We start from the raw sequence: 22,846 nt of genomic DNA, 5'->3' as shown, positions 1-22,846 counted from the left end.
TCCCACTTAGTTTTATCCAGAGAACTGTCACATCTTACTTTTCTAAAATTCTATTCACATCCTTAATTTCTTTTTTAATTTTTTTTGGTTGGGTTTATCTAATTCTAAGAGAAAACAGTTGAGATTCTCCACTAGTATTATTTTGCTCTCTATTTCCTGCTTGGACTCATTTAACTTCTTTAAGAATTTGGATGCTGTGAACATTTGATGCTTATATGTTTAATACTGATATTATTTCATTGTCTTTGGTACCTTTTATTTAATAAGATGTAGTCTTCTTATCTCTTTTAATTAGATTTATTTTTGCTTTTATTTGAGATCATGATTGCTACTGTTTTGTCTTGTTTTATTGTTTAATTTTAGCTGAAGCATAATAAATTCTGTTCCAGCTCCTTATCTTTACTTTATGTGTGTGTGTCTCTGCTTCAGGTATGTTTTTTGTAAATATCATATTATAGGAGTCTAGTATTTGAACCACTCTGCTTCCATTTTATGGGAGAGTTCATCCTATTCATATTCAATTATGATTAGTACCTGTTTATTTTCCTCTTATTATTTTGTCCTGTTTTGTTTTCTCTCCTTTCAAACTTTCCCTCCCCTTCCCCTAACCACAATTTCTACTCTTTTTTTTGTCAGTCCCTATCCCTCTTCACTTAACTTACTTCCCTTCTACTGCCCTATTAGGTAAGATAGATTTCTATATCTAAATGATTTATGTAGGTAGATTTCTATAACTAACTATATAGGTTATCCCTCTTTGAGCCAATTCAGATGAAAGTAAGGTTCAAGTGATACCCACCACCCACCCTCTCATATTCCCCTCCACTGTCATAGGTCTTTAGTGTCTCTTCATATGACAATTTATCCCATTCAGCCTTTCCCTTCCTTCTGCTCCCAATATGATTCTCTTTTTTATCCTTTAATTTTTAAAATGTTATCCCTTCAAGATCACCCTCACCTTTTGACTATATATGCTCCTTTTAACTGCACTATTAATGCACTGTTACAAGTGTCATTTTCCTATGGAGGCATGTAAACAGTAGCCCCAATTGAATCTCTTTTTTTTTTTTCTCTTTCCTTTTTAAGCTTCTCTTCAGTCTTGATAGTGAAAATCAGATTTTTTTTATTTATTTATTTTTGGTTCATTTCTGGTCTTCTCAGGAAAGCTTCATTGAGTGACCATTTTTTCCCTTGAAGAATTACACTCAGTTTCTCCAAGTAAGTGATTCTTTGTTGTAGTCCTGGCTCTTTTGCCTTCCAGAATATTATATAACCTTTGATCTTTTTAATATTGCATTTGCTAAGTCCTGTGTAATCTTCACTGTGGCTCTCCTCTATTTGAATTGTTCCCTTCTGACTGCTAGCAGTATTTTTCCCTTGACCTAAGAGTTTGACTATAATGTTCTTGGGAGTTTTCATTTGATGGATTTCCAGAGATGACTGATGGATTTTTTTCACTGTCTAATATTTTACCTTCTGGTTCTAGAATGTCAGGGCAGTTTTCTTTGATAATTTCTTGAAGAATGATGTCCAGGTCCTCCTTTTGATTATGGTTTTCAGGTAGTTCAATAATTTCTAAATTATCTCTCCTGGATCTATTTTCCAAGTCAGTTGTTTTTCCATTGAGACATTTTACATTTTCTAATTTTCATTCTTTTGATTTTTATTAATTGATTCTTGATGTCTCATAAAATCCTTATTTTCCACTTGCCCAAATCTAATTTTTAAGGAATTATTATTTTCAGTTAGCTTTTATACCTCCTTTTCTACTTAGTAAGGATTTTTATTTTCTTTTTCCAAGCTGTTGACTTTTTTCATGGTTCTCTTACATCACTCATTTCTTTTGCCAGTTTTTCTTCTACTTCTCTTATTTGAGTTCTTCCATGAATTTTTTCTGGGCTTGAGTTTAGTTGCCATTTTCTTTGGGACTTTGCCATTGTTATCATCTTCTGAATTTGTGACTTGATCATCTTCCCTGTCATCATAATAACTTTATATGATTAGGGTTTTGTTTTTTGTTTTTTGTTTTTTTTAAATTTGTTTGTTTTTTGATTACCTTTTCCCCAGCCTTTTCCCTTCCTTTTAAATTTGAGTTCTGCTGCAGGGTAGAAGGGGCACTGTCCCAAAATTCCTGTGCTTGGAGGCTGCTGATCCTGATTGTTTGCCTGCTGCTGACTGGTGCTACCCTAAGCACCCTAAGGTGCTATCTCCTGCCTTTGTTGTACTGAGGGGATGGGGTGGATGGTAGCTGGCACTGCTGGAGGCCACAAAGACCTACTTCACTTGGTGCTGCACTGAGGCATATGGGAGGCTCAGCCTCCTCCTCCAGCACTGCCCTGAGGCAAGTGGGGTGTCAGCACTGGCCTGATGTGTGAAGTCTGGGTGTTGGTAACTACCTGCCTCCTGGAACTCTCCTGAGGCATATGGGGTCTTGGTGTTGGCATGTGCTTGCTCACCTGGCACAGTACTGGGACTGAGGACTTGCTGCTGACTTGCCGAGATGTTTCCTGTCCTGACCTATGCTCCCCTTTTATCCAAATAAAAGACATTTCCTGCTGACTTTCCAAGTTTCTTTTGCTAGGTTGTTTTACCCTGTCTTTTTGCTGGTTCTACCATTCCAGAATTCCTTTTGGGAGTACTTTGTTTTTTATTGTTTTTTTTTTTTTTTTAATTTTGATAATAGCTTTTTATTTTCAAAATATTTGCAAAGATAGTTTTTTTAATTAATTAATTAATTGATTGATTTTTACACAAATTTTATGCATAGGTAATTTTCCACCATTGACAATTGCAAAGCCTTTTGTTTCAACTTTTCTCCTCCTCCCCACTCCTTCCCCCAGATAGCAGGTTGACCAATACATGTTAAATATGTTAAAGTATAAGTTAAATACAATAAATGTTATACATGTCCAAACAGTTATTTTGCTGTACAAAAAGAATCAGACTTTGAAATAGTGTACAATTAGCCTGAAGGAAATCAAAAACGTAGGCATATAAAAATAAAGGGATTGGGAATTCTATGTAGTGGTTCATAGTCAGCTCCCTGAGTTCTTTCTCAGGGTGTAACTGGTTCAGTTCATTACTGCTCTCTTGAAACTGATTTGGCTCATCTCACTGTGGGAGAGGGCCTCGTCCATCAGAATTGATCATCATATAGTATTGTTGTTGAATTATATAATGATCTCCTGGGTCCTGCTCATTTCATTCGGCATCAGTTCATGTAAGTCTCTCCAGGCCTTGCAAAGATAGTTTTAAACACTCACACTTGCAAAACCTTGTGTTCCAAGTTTTTCTCCTTCCCTTCCCCCAGTGTCCCCTAGATAGCCAATAATTCAGTATAGGTTAAATTTGTGCAGTTCTTCTAAACATATTTATACATTTATCATGCTGGACAAGAAAAATCAGATCAAAAAGAAGGGAAAAAAGCAAGAAAATAACAAAAAAAAAAAAAAGTGAAAATACTGTGTTATTCACATTCAGTATCCACAGTCCTCTCTCTGGGTATAGATGGCTCTCTCCATCACAAGGCTATTGGAATTGGTCTGAATCACCTCATTATTTAAAAAAAAGGCAAATTCATTACAGTTGATTATCATCTAATCTTGTTGCTGTGTACAATGTTTTCTTGATTCTACTTATTTCACTTAGCATCAGTTCATGTAAGTCTCTCCAGGTTTTTCTGAAATCATCCTGCTGATCTTTTCTTATAGAACAATAATATTCCATTATATTCATAAACTATAACTTATTCAACCATTCCCTAATCCATTGGTACCACTCACTTTCCAGTTCCTTGCCAAGGGGGAGGGAAGAAAGGCAGGGGGAAGGAGGTGAGGTGTATTATGTTATAGTAATATATAGGCAAAGATAGTTCATGTGATTTCCTGCCTAGTTTGCCATCTTGACTTCTCAGAACTCTCTCTCTCTCTTTTTTTAAGTTTGTTTAAAAAATAATTATAAAATTATGTTTGTTGTTATAATTGTGATTTTTTTATTTATTTCTTACTTTTGTCATTTTAAGTAAAAGCTACACATAGAGAAGAAAACCCAAAATATTGCCTTAAATTGTGTTACAAAAAGAATAATCAATGATGCCCTGAAATTTTTTTGATCTACAAAGAATGTTAGAAATTGAACATGACCAGGTATAGTGGTAAACACCTGCAAACCCTTCTCCCCATCCACTGAGATTGAAAGATCTCTTGATCATAAGAGTTCTGAGATGCAGAGGGAGTGGGGGAAAGAGAAAGTTGCCTAAGAAAGGTTGACCTGGCCCAGATCAGAAACAGCCTTGTCAGTTCATAGAATCCGTTCTGTAAGTAGACCATTACATTTCAACTCTTTCTGACATACCAATATCAGTTTCTTGTTGCCTTTCATATTTTCAATTTAATTTCTATTACTGTTACAATACTTTGCATGCTAATTGCCATTTATGAAATGAATTCTTAATTACTAGTATGCTCCAAAGGATTACTTAACAGAGTTTTAAGAGCAGATTTTAAAAGTTATTAACTTGAATAATGCTCTTATGTTTTCAAATAGGTCTGATGCCAATTCAGCAACAAGGATTTCCAATGGTTTCTGTTATGCAGCCTAATATGCAGGGCATGATGGGAATGAATTACAGTTCTCAAATGTCTCCAGGACCTATTGCCATGCAGGTACTTGTTTTATTAATCTATTATTTCTAAAGGTATAATTTTTGTTACTATTACATTTCTGTGTCCTAGAGACAGACATTAATAGTAATATTTATGTTATTGATTTCCTTAGAGAACTTACTATCTAAAGAGGGCAGTTAGATGTGTATGTGTGTGCGTATGCGCATATGCGTGTGTATGTGTGTGCGTATGCATATGTGCTTGTGTGCCTGTGCGTGAATTAATAATTTATAACATTTTTTTACCGCTAAACTCCCCTACCCCCCTTACTAAATTTTATCGCTTCCGTCAAACCCCAAAACCGGATGATAGGCCTCTAGTATGGTACAAAATACCATGGAGAAATAGGTTTAAACCCGTATATAATAGTAGCTACTTACCCTAAACCTACTTAAACTACTATTAGATACTACTAGTATAAGTTATTACAGAATATTACAGAATGTAAAAGCATCATAAAGTATTAAAAAGTACTACAAAATATGAATACACTAAAAATATAAGTTTACTGTTACAAATTTTATTTTACTACGCACAATGCATCTCTGGCCCTGAAATCAAGAAAATCTGAGTTGAAATGTAGCCTCAGACACTTCCTAGCTATATGATACTAGGCAAGTCATTTTACCTTTTTGCCTCAGTTTCCTTATCTGTAAAAGAGGATAATAGCAGAATCAAATGAGACAAGTGTAAATCCCAGTGCCTGGCTCATAGTAATAGCTATATAAATGTTAGTTATTTTTATTATCTAAATAAGGCACAAGTACTTGCAAATAATAAGAAAAAAGGAATCAAAATGTGCATTTGAAAGATTAGAAAAACAAGCCTTTTGACAAGAGATAGCTACTAATTGCTTTTCTTATTTTTGCTGGACTTTTGGTTTAGAGATTATTTAAATGCTAAAGATTAAAAACCTCAGTCTTAAAAAAAAATCTAGAACATGGTATGTTACAATCCTAAATATTATCAATCAATATAATACAGTAAAACTAGATATATAGAGGGATACAATCTCTGTCCTTGAGAAACTTCTTTTGAAAAAGATAAACTATAGTTAGAATGAAAATGAAGAAACAACGAAGGGGAAAGGAGAGCAAGAAGATGGGGTTTTGACATTATCTTGAACTTTAAATCATTATTCTTTCTTTGAATAGAACTTCCTTGCCACCTCTTTCACTATACCATATCTGTTTTCAACCTTCATTAAGACATCCATTCACCAATTGCTCCTACTTTTCTGAGTGCACTACCCTTGAAATACTTTCTATCCTAACTTTCCTGGTCAAATGCCTTCTTTTTTTTCTGCCCCTTTATTTAACCTTTCCTAAGTCAGATGGTAACAATCCCCAATGTTGAATCATCTTCCTTCTGACTTTTTTCCCTCCTAGGTCACTGAGAACTTCTAAAAGATGCACATTCAAAGCTAGACTTAAAACAAAATCATGTTGCCAGATGTCAAGCTGGTCCTTACTTGATGTTCACTAATACTTAACTTTGATGAATTCTGTCAAACTCACCAATACAATTATCCCATCTTTTTTTTTTTTTTTTTTTACTCTTTTAATGCTCCTAATTATCCCCACTCTGAACATACATATAATCTCTAGTAGTTGATTTCTCTTCCTTCTGGAATGAGTTATCTCATATACCTTCATCTTTACCTCAGAATACCATTATCTTTGTATCTTTTCTTCCCTTCTACATGTACTCAACACCCCTCTTACTTCCTCTGAAATACTCCTTCTATAATTATACCATTTCTCTCTACACCATAGTCCATTCTTTTCCAAGGATTCTTGCCTTTATAAAATCACAAATCTGGCCCATCCTTTAGAAAAGCATCTAATTATGCTTTGGTCTCTGCTGGCCTTAAGGCCTTTCTTTGACCCCGTGGTGAACCACTTCAAATATATCTATCATCTTCTCTGGAATCCCTTGCCCAGTTGTTCTTATCATCAATTATGCTTTGACAAACTTCAATCCTAGATTACTCCATCTATCTCCTTCGTTTCTGTCCATGTGCTAGTGGACAGAGTTGGAGAAAGTGCAACTGTGGGATAAATACTCATACAAATAAATATTTCTCAATCTCAACAAGGTCCTCACTGCACCCCATTTCCTTCTACTTCTTATTTATTGACTAAGGAGTTGGATAAACCTTTTTATCTGAATTCTCCATCCAATCCCCTCTCTTTTTAAGCAGATTGCCCTTAGTAGCATCCTCACTCCTTCACTAATCTTCTGGTTTCTCTCTAACTCTTATAATGACTATTAACATGCTTGTGTCTTTCCCATCTTTAAAAAACTTTCACTTGATCTGTCTATCTCTACTAGCTATCTTTTGTATCTTGCCTCTTTTTTGTGGTTAAACTCTTTGAGAAGGTTCTCTACAATTAGTCACCTCCACTTTCTTTCCTTTCTCCTAACTCTGAAGTCTTAACGTCTAACCTCATTCATCTGATACTTCCTTCTCCAAAGTTATCAGTGACGTCTTAATTGACAAATCTATGACTTTTTCCTCAAGTCTTTATACTTCTTGACCTCTCTTTGACACTTGTTTGATGACCTTCTAAATTACTCTCCTCTCTCAATTTTTTTTGACACTCCTCTCTTGGTTCTCTTCCTGTGCAACCAACTATTGCTTCTTAGTCTCCTGTATATTCATCTGGGTGTTCTAGGCCTTCTATTAACCATGGTTTTTCCCTCAAATACTGTTTTGGGCCCTTTTCTCGGTCTGTATTCTCTCTCTTGATGATGTTCATCAGTTCTCATGGGTTCAATTTTCATATCTATGCAGATGATTCTATATGTCCAATCTGTCTTTTGAACTCTATTCCTGATTCACCAACTCCCTTTTGAGATGTCCTGTAAGCATTTCATATTCAGTATGTCCAAATATTTATTACCTTTCCCCCCAGACACTGCCCTTTTCAATTTTCCTATTACTTATGAGAGTATTGCCATTCTACTAGTTACCCAGACTTTCAACTTTGGTGTTATTCTTAACTCTTTATTTGCACTCCATATTATCCAATCTGTTGCCAGATCTTGTTGTTTCTACCTTCAAAGTTTCTACCTCATTTATATCCCCTTCTTTCTATTCACATAGTCACCACCATTGTACAAATCACAATCATGTGTCACCTGGACACCTAGAATCCCTGATTCAAATCTACTCCTTCCTACTCTTCACTTAACTGACAAAATGATAGTGATTTTCTTAAAGCAAAGATCTGATCATATTAGATTTGTACTCAATAACTCCATTGGTTCCCTATGACTTCCAAGATGAAATACAAATTCCTGTGAAGACATGGACAAGAATAGCACAGGGGGACAAATCTTTTATGGGTTGTAATTTACAACTATGGGAACTATCCATACCAAATAAATCTTAACTCCAAATAGTCATAAGCCCTACAAGTCTGCTATTATTATCTGTAATAATTATAAAATAATTGAAAGGAGAATTGATCAGTTTCTTTTATCTGTATTCCTTTGGACATTTAGTTGCAGTTGCCCTCAAATCAGTGGTCTCTAAAGTTTAATACGCTCTTATTTAACCCTTATTCACATCCCCGAGAAATCCATAATCTATGGAGAATTCAAAAGGAAATATTACAGTATTTCTATTTCTATTTATTTTTATCTAAAAAAAATTAAATGTTATTTAAAATAAAACTAAATGTGATAGATGATAGAGCATTACTTGTAGGTTCTTGAGCAAGTACTAACATAATGAAAGTAGCACTTAAGGAATTTAATTTGGGTGTATTATTTAGGATGGACTAGGGAAAGAGGAAGTGGAGACACAAAGAACAACCGAGGTGGTACTACAGTAATCCAGGAAATAAAGAGGGGCCCTTTTGATGCTGCCAGGTAACATAGGATTGCTACAATGTATTTCATAAAGTCTAGTTTGAATAACTCCCTTTATGTAAAGTTATGTTTATTTTTAGAACCTTTAAAACTTCAAATGTTATTCTTTCCTTTCAGTGAATTGACATGTTTACTAGAAATATGATGATCAAAAACTGCAACCATTTAAATCAAAAGCCCTATTTGTCTTTTCAAAAATAACAAGTTTGAAGGCCATTGTATTGATACCCGCCCCCAGCTACTTAGAGGTAAAATAGCTCCTCTAAATTGTTTTTTTTCTTTTTCAGTTTTTTTGTTTTGTACCCCTCATCTCCTGGAAAGTGAGAGCCTATTTTCAAGATCTCTGTAATGTCCATTGTCTTGTGAGCTCTCTGAGGACAGGATCTATTTTGCATTTCTTTGTATCCCCAAATTTTAGCATAATGCTTAGATGTTTACTCTTTACTCACTGACTAATCTCAATCCAGATGAAATAGTTCTTTTAGAGATAACAAATTGCTTCAGTTTAACCAGAGATTAAGAGATACAAGCTAATGGTGGCCCTAGAATCCCAAGGAACTAGAAAACAAATATCACTGGCAGGCATCTGAAGCCTTTTTGGTGCTATAATTGACATTTGGTGATATTTGGTAGTAGTTCCCTCCCCTAATATGTGCTCTGTCCATACAAAATAATGAACTAATTATTTAAATGGTAGAAAAGTAGATAAAGCTGTCAGTTCGATTATACTTGTGTTCAAAAAGTGGAGTGGTGAAAGATGTTGGATGTGGTATGAAGTTGAAAGTTAACTTAGTTATTTTTTTAAACTTTAGTTCACAAGGATCCTAATAACATCTATATACAAATGAGTTATATATCTCTACATCCAACCTCAGTCTTCCCCTGAGCTTCAATGCTACAAAACTAACCAACTGGGCCTTATACATTTCAGACTAGCTTTCCTAGAGGCATCTCAAATTCAGTGGCAAAAAAGGAATTCATTGTCTCTGTCCTAACCCCAGCCCCAAATCTTCCCCTTTGCAGACTTCAATTCTGTCAGAGGTACCAGATTCTTCATTCTTCCAGTTTGTGATTCCATCATTATCCTCAACTGTTCACTTTCTCAAATAGCTTTTAGATATGGATGTGCCACAATGGTTAGGGCTCCAGGCCTGAAGTCAGGAAGCCTCATCTTCTTGAGTTCAAATGTGGTCCCAGACATTTAAGACACATTTAACTCTGTGATCCTGGGCAAATCTGCCTCACTTTGTAGAATAAGCTGGAGGAGGAATTGCCATTCGGCAAACCACTCCAGTATCATTGCCAAAAAAAAAAAAAAAAGACTGGGTTAGGAAGAGTCAGACAAGCCTGAAACAGCCGAACAGCCTCACTTTCTCTCACACCACATTTCTGGTTAGTTGTCAACTTGCCATCTTGCCAATTCTTTCTCTCTGACATCTCTGAATCTAACTCCTCTCCACTGCTGCCATTTTTGCTTACTTCTTCCTCACCTTTTATCTGGATTATTGTAACAGTTGCCTGATTTTTTCTTCCTGCCTCAAGTCTCTCTCCACTTCAGTCCATCCTATACATTACTGCCAAAGTGATGTTTCCTAAAACACATATCTGACTAACTCGTTCCTCAACACAGCAACTCCAGTAGCTCCCTGTTGCCTCTTAACACAAAATAAAAATTCCTTTGTTTAGCTTTTTAAAACCTGACTTCAGCTTACCTTTTTAGTCTTAATGAACATTACTCCCCTTCCTGTATAAACCAGCCAAATTGGGCTTTTCTTTCTTCTTCAGACATGACACTCCATCTCCTATTTCCATGCTTAGCTATCTCCCTACCTAAAAACCTTCCTCACCCTCCTCTTAGAGAAACCTATTCTTCTTTCAACCAAGAAACATCACCTTCTACATGAAGTTTTTTCCACTTCTTCCCAAATATTTAGTGCTCTCTCCTATTCAAAATACTTTGTATGATATATATATATATATTAATGTTCTGTCTTCCCCATTAAAATTCAAGTCCCTTGCAAGTAAGGATTGCTTTATTCTTTATATTTGTATTCTCAGTGCCCATTAAAATGTCTGACACATAAACTCTGAGCATTTTTTTTGTTTTTCTTCCCAGATTATTTTTACCTTCCTAATACAATTCTTCCTTTGCAACAACAACAAAAAAATTCGGTTCTGCACATATATACTGTACCTAGGATAATATTATAAGATGTTTAATATGTATGGGAATGCCTGCCATCTAGGGGAGGGGGTGGAAGGAAGGAGGGGAAAAATTCCAAACAGAAGGGAGTAACAAGGGATAATTTTGTAAAAAAAATTACCTATGCATATGTACTGTCAAAAAAATGTTATAATTATAAAATTAATTTTTAAAAATGTCTGACACATGATAAGTGCATAATGGTTATAGATTGATGTGTAAAATCATGGACAAGACAGAGGATAGACAATTCCTAAGTTGTACTTTAGAATTCTGTAAGGTTTTTCAATTTAGTAATTTTTGAGTCAATTTAATAATACTTATGGTGGATGAGATAAGTATTTGCCAAACCTAGGCTTATCCACAACTCTTTCTCCCTGATTCATGAGTTGCTGAATCAAGACCCCTGAATGCCTTTTTGCCCTGGTTTTCTACCATATGTCTGTAACATAAATCAAAGGTATGATCTGAAGTGAAGGAAAAGGGAGAGTATCTAGTAGGAAGGGATGAAGCCTAAAGACTGGCCATTAGATTTAGCAATTCAGAGGTCATTGACAGCCTTGATTTTTGTCCTTTTTCCTTAGATTTCAAATAGAAGGAAAAAAAGTAGCACACACTTCTTGGGGAAGTGCTTTAGAACATCTTTGAAAAGTCTTATAAATGGAAAGAATATTTCTCTTTGCTCCACAGAGCACTCTATTACTTCAATTTCTTGTTTATTTACTGTATATGTCATTATTTTTCAACTTTTGTGGTTTTAGGGATTTTTTTTAACTTTATGTATCCTTTAAGTAGTTGTCAATACATATTTTTTAAGCTACATTCATTTAGCATTGCTCTATTCATTTAACTGCCAGCACTTAGCTGGAAAGCCAAAGTGTTGTTTAAATAAGCCACAGTCTAGGCTTGGCAATATTGGCAGCTGTACATCCTTGATTTAGAAAACAGATTGCTTCTAGTCAGAGCTCTCTGCTTCTGTTGTGCCAGCTGTGGAATGCTAGGAACAATTCTTCAGACTTCAGACCTGCTGGAGTACCACACTAAGCTAGCGGGTCATAAATGAGGGTGTGTGGAGGGAGGGGAGAAAATGGGGGGGGTATTAATACCATGAAATTCATACCCAAGAAACAAAAGGCTCCTCCTAGTTTTGTTAATTGGGGATGCTAATGTTGACATCATTATGAGGACTTACAATATCTTGTTTTTACCATCCAAAAGATAAGAAATAAGTTAATAAGTATACATATAGAATAGTATGCCAGTTTGAAATTTGTTATTCTCAGACCAAGAAAATCTCAATAAATATTGCAGCATTGTAACTAACACCACTTAATAATTAATTTTCCTAGACATTTCTAGCAACCTTTCCTCTACTATGGTTATATTGAATGGCAAAATATAAGAAATTAATGCTTTCTTGAGTAAAGATTCTTTTTTGTACCCTAGATCTTTCTACTGACTATTCATCACCATTATTTCTAAAAATCCTGGAAAATATAACCATAAATTTTTTTCTGAAATTTCTTTTTGTTCTTGCTTTTATGTGTACTGTACTTGTGGGTAGGAAATTTAGGAAACGTGTTTTTGATAGTTCTAAAAGAAAAAACTACAAAACTTTGAGTTCATGGGGGAAAGTGAATAATTCAGTTCAGCCCTCACCTATTAAATTATATGTTTGACACTGTTCCAGCAACTGGGATAAAGAGCAGATAAGATAGGTCATGCCCTCAAGGAGTTTACAATTTAAAGGGAGTCATAAGGCTACATTTAGGAATAATTGCTGCAAGGCCAGTTGTGCTTAAGTGGATAAAAGGCCAGACTAAGTATGAGAAATATGAAAAAAAGAGATTTTCATCTGTGAAATTCAGGGGACAACTCTAGGAGATGGAACAACTAAATTGAACCTAGAGGAATTTATATCCATGAAGATTTGGAGCTGAGTTCAAATGGCCTCAATTTTTTTTTTGTAAATAGTGGTAAGCAAGATCATCTAGGGAAGTAGGAAGAGAAAAGCTTGCGAAGATAAAGATTTAAAACGGCATATTGTTGTTGTAATAGAGAATTAATAAAATTGGAATAAAAGGATTGCCACACAGTAGTGAGGACCCAATTGTGGTTAGGTCATGTGAATTAAGACCAAAAACAGTATTGTAGGGAGCCAGGGGGGTGGGGGAAGAGAGAGGTTGACAGTGGTGGCAACACAGAAATAATTTTAGGAATGGTAACAGCAAAATAGCAACTCAACCAATGCCCATGCAGTTGTACTAGGTTGAAAAGGGAATTTGTTCCCCCAGGAGGCCCTGGAGGAAAATTGAAAGGGGGTGGGATTTGGGGGAAGTAAGGGTAGAGGTGCTTAAGACAAGCCCTGGGAAAGCGAATGAAAACGTTAGGATGTTGAGCTGCGACTAGATGAGGTAGTAGAATTATGAAGGCCAAAAGAGGACTTAAGAGATGCAGAACTGATAGTTTTTATATCACTCTGAGAAAGAAATACGTCTCCCCTGGATTAGCACCCTGGATAAAAAGCCCTACCCCCACCCTTGCTATGTAGTTCCATAGAAGGACAGTGGATTAAAAGAGAGGGGATCGTTCAGCTGGTTGACTATGGGATAAGAAACCATGAAGGAAGGGAAATCACAAAGCGGGGTGACTAAGTACTTTGTACCTCTCATGCACTTATATGTTATTTCTAATTATTGGTATTTAGGTATGTATCACCTCCCTATTGACTAAACTCAGTGAGATTAGAAACTATAGCTTATTTAAATTCTGTATCCCCTACCTAGTGCCTAACGTACACAGAAAAAAGTATTGCTAAATTTGTATGCACAGAACATCAGATACATGCAGGGAAATATTATGAAAGGTGAAAACTTTTTGAAAGTTTCCTGTTATGTATCAAATCAAGTGGAATCAATATAGGTTTTTTTTAAATTGTAAAGAAATAAATTGATGCCAGAAGTTGAAGACCTTGAATTTGAATTAAAATGTTGATCATTTCTATTAATCACCTCTCCTTTAATAACTTCCAATGGTTAATAGATTTAATAACTCCATAAAGTTATAAACTGGGTTAGGGGTTAGAGTGCTCCTCCACAGGGTACTTCACTTGTGTCTTCCTCAGCAGTTCTCATTGTTCCATGATTACTCTTTGGATCTAGTCATTATGAATTCAACCTTCATCCTCCTTAGATTTCTCATCAGCTTTTAATACTTGTCGGTCATCCTTTTTTCCTTGATATTCCCTTTTTTCTAGGTTTTCATGACACTACTTTTCTGGTTCTCCTATTTGTTTGACCTATTCTCTCTCTCAGTGTTTCCTTATTATATCCTCACTTACGTTGCTCTTGCTAATCATAAGTGTCCCTCAAAACTTTATTGAGCTTCTCATTACCCTGTCTGACCACTCTTCAGTACCCTTTGCTCTATCTTTATCTAGTTTGCACCTGTTAACTGTGAGTGTACCCCAGTCTTTGATCTTATTCACTTCTATTACTTTGTTTGATAATCTTATCCTAGATTCAGTTATCTGTATAGATGATTGTCAGACCTAAAGATCCATCTTTAACTTCTTGCCTCATATCTTCAATTACCTTCTGGTAATCCCAAACTGAGTGTCCCATAGATATCATAAATTCAATATATCCAAAACTGAACTCATTGCCATTCCCCCAAAACCCTCGAGGGTAACCTCGTCACTCAGGCTGAGACCTCAATATTATTGTTAATTTCTCACTCTCATCTCTCCATATGCAGTCCTTCATAACACCTTGTATGACATCCCTTTTCTCCTCTGGGAATTGCCACAATCATAAATTTCCTTCTCTGGGCCCTTCAAAGGCTTTTTTTCTTTTAACTACTCCCTAAAACTCAGTGTTCTTGAAGAATATTCATTTATATGTAGCTCTTTGCATTCAGTTCTCAGCTTATAAACAGTTTATTTTCCAAAAGTTAACTTGTACATTTATTGTTGTAGATTAGTATGTAGAACATATTTTCCCATGGAAACAGATCCGATTCCCAGACCAAACTTATATCATCTATTTATCCCAGAGTGCACCCTTCTAATATAGCGCTGTACAACCTAGACATTATCTACTCATTAACAATGATGGAAAATACCTTCAGGAGTGCCCATTTGAACCATCAAGAAGTATTCCTCCTCTCTAGCTGTAACCTTAGCAGTGCAAGTAGGACTCCCTCTATTGAAACCATTAGTATTTACTCTACTTGTCTGAGGTATGGGCACCAACAGACATGAAGTCCAGGGAGGAAGAACTTTGTAGTTAGAATCTCCTGCTAGTGTAAATCTTCAGTGCACTTCCCCATCTAGCCTGCTTCCTGATTCCCCAGTTGTTTTTGTTTTGTTTTGTTTTGTTTTGTTTTCTGAAACCTGAGTCCTTTCCTTTTTCCACTATCACCACCTTTTGTTTCTAATTAAGGTTTCTCTTTGCTGAATAACAAATTGCCTCACAATTTCCTTTCTCCCCGGTTGCCTCCTCCTCATCCTGGAATCAAAAACCCAGCTCCTTAGAGTTTGTTTTTATTTTCAGAGACTTTCATTCTGGCACTATTTGAGACTAAAAATTCTTCCTCCTTGACGTCTCATATCTCTCTCATTTAAAAAGAAAAGTTATTATTGAAATACAAAGTTACATAGATTATAGTGGAGGATCTTTAGGTACAAAAAAAGCTGAAGTAAACTGCATTTGTATTTTAGGAGACCATTTTAAGGAAACTTAATAAATCCAGAAACTATGACAAGGATTCTGGAGAATAAATGCTAAGAAAATACTGTACCCAGACTAAAAGTCTGTTGCTGGGTTTGAGGGAAAGAATGAAGCATTTACTAAACAGTTAACTGTGTGGAAAGTACTGTGTGAAGGGAATATAAATAGAAAAGTAAGATGGTCCCTAATTCCAAAGAGTTCATATTCTAATGAGTCATTGATCACATAGTGAAGGTTTCAGCTATAAGTCTGATAGAAGATCCTATAATCCTTATTGTGTAACAGCAAAGTAAATGTTAATGCTTATTCTTTAATGTTTTGTCACTGATATAATCATATCTGTTTCTATATTGAGCCATTCCACAGTGGTTTTGTAGAATCAATTGCCAGACTCTATCTTCACAAGGGTTGTTTCCCAAAATGATGGCTGAAGGCAGTGGGCTGAAGTAATGGTTATCCTAAGGCAATTCTTGGTTCAGGATGGCTGTCTCCATCAGGGTCTGGATAGAGGTGGTAGTCAAGGTGGCAGTAATAGTTTAATTTCTCCAGATCATGCTTCCTCCCATCTTTAATGAAGAGTGCTTTGTTGCTTCAGCTGGACTGGCTAGCCTGCTCTGTGGATAGCAGTCAGAGGGGTTGGTCCCTTTTCCATGGGAGCGCGCGCACACACACATACACACACATACACACACACACACACACACACACACACACACACACACACACACACACATAAACACACACATACACAAAATATGACTGTGAATGCCAGGCTGGAAGTAGAACCATGGCTGGGGTAGGGAGAGTCACTTAAAAGACTTTTCTGCCTACCTGCCTGTTGATGGTAGTTGGTGAGCAGCAGTTGTTGATTATGAGGAAGAAGCTTGATCCCTTTCTCTACAATGATTTCTCTCCTGGATGGTGACTCTAGGGACTGGTCTAGAAGCAGGTCTGATGGTGAGATATGGTTGGTTGGTGGTTGTCCTCTATTTTCAAAAAGGACCAAAATAACACCACTCTGTTAGAATCAAGTTATGGTGTGTCCGACTGTGGCTGATCAGACCAGTATGAGCTCAGAATGTTCTGCCACAGGTTGGACACAAACAGTTCACATAACTATTGGGATAGCTTCTCTAATTTTGCACATCTTCTCTTTCTTCTGAACCAATTCAATACTGCTTTGTGCTCATAGAGCACAGCACTTTCTCTGAGGAGGTTTCCGATGTCATACAATCAATTCTAAAATTCTTAAGTGATACCTCGAGAGTGTCCTTGTATTGCTTTTCCTGTCCATCTTGTCAGTGCTTGTCCTGTGTGAGTTTTCCATAAGATAATTTTTTTTGGCAAGCGTTAAATTTGGCATTTGAATGGTGTAGCCAGCCCAAAGGAGTTGTGCTCTCTGCAATAGAGTTGGAATGCTTGGTACTTTAGTTCAAGAAAGGACCTCAGTGTCTGGTGGGGATAAAGAGTGGAGAGGCACTATGATTCTCAAGTGGCTTAGGTTTTATGTCCGGGACTGTGTCCATCAGAGTCTGAGTGAAGATGGCAGCCAAGGTAGCAGTTTGACTCGAAAGAAGGGTTTAAGTTACAAAGTGGAACCATGTGTCCATTCATTGTGTTCATTAATCTTAATATTTTCTTGATTTATCATTTTTTCAGTATGAATACTTTCCTTGACAATTAAGGTTATAATTCTTAAGTAAAAATACTTCATGAGTTCCCGTCACCAAAAACTTAATTGCCCTGAAGCTAACCATATGATAAGCTTCTTTAACCTTAGTTATGCTGATCAATAGTTGGAAAATATATTAACCATTGCCAGGTTCATATTTGAAATCTTTCCATCTAGATTTTAGACCTTTTAAGATCTGAAATCCCTTCGCACAACTTTGAGAAGCAAAAGGCACCTCTGTCTCACAATGAGATAGCAGAGTTGTTCATAAACTCATAGCATGTTAGACCTTGAGGAAACTTTAGGTTATTCTTGTTGATTAATTTACTGATAATAATTTAGTCTAGCATATTTTACAAAGACATGGAAGCTCATTGAGGTGACATGACTGAGCCAAGGATGCATAGTGGCAGTGTTGGGGCTATTTAGTTTCTTGTATGTAAATATACGTATCAGGCATGTTCTGCCTCAGAAAACACATTCAGTTTTGATTTTACTATGTACAGTGTTCTAGAACTTCAGAGGAGTTAAGAAATCTGTTTGGACCAAAAAATGTAGTCAAGGAATATAAATAGGATAAAAAATTTTGAAGTCAATCTTAAATGATAAGATTTCAATCATTGGTATAACAAATTTCTAAGTGAGGAACCTGCCTCTACCAATGCAGATTAGTACTTTCTCTGCAACTTAAGAGTCTTAAGAAGTTACCTGGAGCGCTGACAAGTTAATTGACTTGTTAAACTTGTATGTATCAGAGCTGGTATGACAATCAATTTGTGTCAGAGGTTATACAAGAACAGATCTTCCCAGTTCTTGAGACCACCTTGAATAGATTAGAAAAGGGGAGAGAGCTTTCTAATAAAAGGCTAGAGGAAGAATAGCACAAGAGAAGGTGCAAATAATCATGGAGTAGGTATGGGATATTGAAGAATGACAAAATTTTATAGTTGGAAGAGTTGCCATATAGTTCAAAAAGAACATCAAAAAAAAGAATCTCCACTCCAGTATATCCACATGATATACCTGACAAGTGGACGTCCTGCCTCTTTTTGAACAACTCCAATAAAAGGAAGACGACTACTTAGTAGTTGTAGTAGACAGTGCACCCCACAGTTCTTACTGTAGGACAGTGGTCCTCAAACTTTTTAAATAGGGGGCCAGTTCACTGTCCCTCAGACTCTGGGAGGGCCGGACTATAGTAAAAACAAAAACTCACATTCTGTCTCAGCCCTCAGCCCATTTGCCATAACCCAGCGGGACACATAAACGTCCTCAGCCCTCTGCATCTGGCCCGCGGGCCATAGTTTGAGAACCCCTGCTGTAGGAAGTTTGTTTAAATTTTCTTCTTTACAAGTTGTATTCATTGCTCTTGGTACTTCCTTCTTGGTGCAAATAGAACAAATCCAATCTCTCTTCTATGTGCTAGCCTTTCAAATACTTGAACACAGCTATCCTGTTTCCCCTGAATGTAATCTCAAGGCCAAACAATTCTCATGTAACATAAACTTAAGATCCTTTAGCATCCTGGTTGCCTATTCTGTATATTAGCCAATTTTATCAGTATCATTCCTAAACTATGATGCATAGAAATGAAAGTTAATTTATAGTTCACCATGATCCTCTCCCCCCAATTTTCCATACAGTCTAATTTGGAGGTTGCTTTTTGTATTTTACCAAGCCTTTCCCCTTCTTATGCTTATAATTTTTTTAAGCTAAGTATTAGAATTGGTATTTATCCCTATTGAATTTCATCCTAAGTGATTTCATCTAGTGCTCTATCCTTTCAAGATCTTTTTGTATTCTGATTTTCCATCCATGATGGATTCTGACCATCCATGATGGTAACTGTGCCTCCCAGTTCTGGGTCATCTATGAATTATTCATGTCATAAACAAAAATGTCAAGATACCAAGCACAAATCCCTTGGGCAGCCTATTGGCAACCTCCTGGCAAGCTCAGATGGAACCATTAGTGAGTGACTATTCTCCAAGTTTGTGTTTCATCTAGTTCTGTATCCATCCAGTTACACAATCATCTAGCCCAAAGGTGTCACATACACAGCAGCAACACTTCCTAATAAGGCTGAAATCAAATTAAAATATTTTGTAATTGGACAATATTTAACAAAATAAAAACTCAATAGTATATAGGTAATCATTTGGTTTGTTTTTAAGTCAACATGGGCCCTTGTTTCTAATTTACTCTGACACCACTAATCTGATTAATATATCTCCATTATTTGTTGTTGTTCAGTTATTTCATGTCTATGACCTCCTTTGGGGTTTTCTTGGCAGAGATACTGGAGTGGGTCTGCGATTTTCTTGTCCAGCTCATTTTACAAATGAAGAAACAGAGGCAAGCAGGATTGTGTGACTTGTCCACAGTCACATAGCTAATAAATATCTAAGAGTGGACTTGAACTCAGGTCTTCCTGACTCCAGACCTGGTGCTCATCTACTATGCCATTCCTTTTGCTCTTAAGAATTGTATGAGAATATTTTGTTGATCAAATACTTTGCTAAAATTATTTTATATATATGTATGAATCATAAATCAACAAATTATGTTAAATCATTATTATTGTTGTTATTGTTATTATTATATAAAAATCATAAATCAACAAATTATGTTAAATCCCTATTAAGTACCAGATACTGCATTTAGGTCTTGGGGATATAAATACATAAGATAGTCTCCGCCCTTAAAAAGTTTATATTCTTCCGGGGTAATAAAATATGGTCATGGATACTTAAGGTAGACTCACACATCAAATACAGAGTCACGGGATGGGGTGAAGAGGCACTAAGAAATAGAAGAATCAGTAATAATCTCTTAAAGGTAGTGGCATTTGAACTGAATATTAAAGGAAGCATGGTTTTCCAAGAGAGTAGAGGTGAGGAAGGAAAACATTATAAGCATTGCATGTTATATTTCATCTTTAAGGGCATAAAAATAGGAAATGGAATGTGGTTTACTGGGAACAGCTAGGTAAGTCATTTTGTCTGTAGATAAAATCTATTGGGGGAGCAGTAGGTGATTAGCTTGGAAAGATAAACTAGAATCAGATTTTGAAAGGCATAAATGCCAAACAGAAGTTTCTCCTAAAAACAATCTATTTGAATGGGAGAATATCATGGCTAGACTTCTTGCTTCAGGAATATCAGTTTAATAGCTGTCTGGAAGAAGTACTAAAGAGGGGAAAGACTGTTAGAGAGAAAAATTACAGAGCCATTACAGTCATTTAAGCCATGGTCCTCAAAACTTTTTTGATCATATTTACCTTTCATTAAACAAATCTTTTAACATGTTGCCCAATAAATACTTGTTTCTCAATTCTGATTCTTTTTCTTTTAGGGAGGGATAACAATGGGTCCAATGACAGCAGCAGGAATGCCTTACATGGGACAAGCTCCTTTTTTAGGAATGCGTCCCCCAGGTCCACAGTATACCCCTGACATGCAAAAGCAGTTTGCAGAAGAGCAACAGTAAGTGGCCTTTATTAGTCATGAACAAAAAAGAGATATATCACAAAAACAGTTGCCTCAAATTTATTACAGAATCATAAGATTTGACTTGGAAACAACTGGAGCAGCTAATACAAGCCAGACTCAAAAGGAATCCCGATTGTTGTTGTTTTTGTTTTGTTTTGTTTTTGTTAGGGGGGGAAGTGGGAAGAGTAGGAATCATAGGGAAAAAAGATGAAGTCTTAATAATTGAAAGAAATTTTTAAAATTTTAAATTATTTTTTAAAATCCCTATTATAACATTTCAGACAGATTATCATCCAGCATTTGCTTGAAGATACTGGAATAGGGGAAGCAACAGCTCAAATTGTTATGGAAACTTAAATTTTACTGACTTAAAATATTTTCTAGGAGTATCTCTAATTCTAATCAGAAAAAATTTTTAAAAGGTTCTGTTAGGATTCTTACAAGATACTAAGACAGTGGAATTGATAGAGACACTAATTATCTAATTTAGCATGGTTCAGTATGATTGAGCTGAATCCTACAAGGAGATGTTATGGTCCAGAATTTGAAACAAGGTACTAAGTAGAATTGAGGAGACAGTGGTTAAATATAGTTTACCATTGATTTAATCCTACAATAAATAATGGTTTCCTAGTGATATAATGATTGGTGTATACTCAGTGTGGGGCATATAAGGAGGTCATCTCAGGGCTAGGAAGCTCATTCCGAGGGAGCTAGAGGCAGAAGCTGGCAGAGGCAAAGGACTAGCAGCAGGAGCTCTCAGAACCAAGGAGAGAGATAGGCCTCTAAGAAAGTTAACCGGGCCCAAGGAAGGAGACAAGACTTGGAAAGAGACAATAAGAGATTTGTACTTTAATCCCTGGCTGCATTTGGGGTGATTCCTCTGAACTGAAACTAAGGCTGTCTCCAGCCAGAATCCCCCCAAAAAACCTGCTCCTAGAGAATATTACAATTTAGAGAAGAACATTACAAGGTTCCTTCAAAATTCTTATTAAAATTACAGTTTTAAAACTGGGTAGAAACTTAGAAGTTATTTAATCTTAACTCATTTTAATAGGTGAGAAAAGAACCAAATAATGAACATAGTGAAATGATTTGTCAAAGTTTGGCCAGTTATTATTTGACATAGTCTGAACTGGAACCCCAAATTGTTTGACTCTTAGGCTTATGCTCTCTAACTACAATATGCAACAATAGTTTTATTCTGGTCAAAGCTAGTACTAATTTTTTATATATTTGCTTTTAGTGGGTACAAGGACATATGCTCTTCTTTAACCTTCCTTTCTAACTTTAACCGGCAAATCATAAAAAATTAAGCCAAAGTAAGTAAAAGAAATTGATAGGAAAAGCATAGGTGAAGAATAAACAAAATTATTGCTCTTTTAAGATGAAATAATGGTATACTTAGGAAGCCAGATAAAATATTAATAAAAACAATTTTAGTGAAGTTGCAGGACATAAAATAAATCCATATAAATTATCAACATTTCTCTGTTATAAAAAAAAAAAGCCATCACGAAGAGGGAGCAAAAAATAAATTCCATTTTAAGATACTACAGAGTGTATAGAATACTTGAAAGTTTACCTTTGAGATTATACACAGGAATATATAAATACAATTATGAAACATTGAAAATATAAAGGCAAACCTTAATAATTGCAGAAATAATTTCTTCTGGATAGCCAAGACATTATAATAAAAATTCACAATATTATCTAAATTAATTTACTTATATAGTGCCTTAACAATCAAACTCAAAAAGGTTTATTTTTTATAGTACTAAAATTTTTATATTCTTGGGGAACAAAAGTTCAAGAATCTTAAGGGAAATAATGGAAAAGACAAAAGAAAGAAGTATAATAGAACCATATCCTGAACTTTACTAGAAAAGCAGTGACTATCAAAACAATTTGATAGTATTTTTTTTTTTAAATAGGATGAGTGATCAGCAGAACAGATTATTGTTCTAACATAACTTATGCAAACAAACCTAACAGCCTAAAGATCCCCACTACTGGATAAGGACTCACTGATTTCATAAAACCTGTTAGGAAAACTAAACAACAGTCTGACAGAAATTAGTTTTAAATCGCTTCTTTATACTATATACCGAAATAAATTCCAAATGGATATATGACCTATTTTTTTTCTTTTTTGGGTTTTTTTAATACTTTATTTTTAATTTTATAATTATAACTTTTTTTTT

The 22,846-nt window shown here is 35.6% G+C and overlaps 1 protein-coding gene across 15 annotated transcripts in view; it reads left to right on the top strand.

The window, feature by feature from the left end:
* The window catches only part of SYNRG (synergin gamma), an 89,250-nt gene that overhangs the window by 7,752 nt on the left and 58,652 nt on the right, over positions 1-22,846 (top strand). For 9 of the 15 annotated variants that reach the window (XM_074262058.1, XM_074262053.1, XM_074262054.1 and 6 more), the window contains 2 exons: positions 4,546-4,664; positions 20,503-20,633. In XM_074262058.1, the coding sequence (XP_074118159.1) occupies positions 4,546-4,664; positions 20,503-20,633 (250 nt within the window). Of the gene's footprint in view, positions 1-4,545; positions 4,665-8,446; positions 8,544-20,502; positions 20,634-22,846 lie in introns of all 15 variants that reach the window. The other 6 variants (XM_074262055.1, XM_074262056.1, XM_074262066.1 and 3 more) reach the window with 1 other exon arrangement.

Source organism: Sminthopsis crassicaudata, chromosome 4 (genome assembly GCF_048593235.1).
Source record: "Sminthopsis crassicaudata isolate SCR6 chromosome 4, ASM4859323v1, whole genome shotgun sequence".
Taxonomy (NCBI): domain Eukaryota; kingdom Metazoa; phylum Chordata; class Mammalia; order Dasyuromorphia; family Dasyuridae; genus Sminthopsis; species Sminthopsis crassicaudata.
This window is presented reverse-complemented; position numbering and strand designations above follow the sequence as displayed.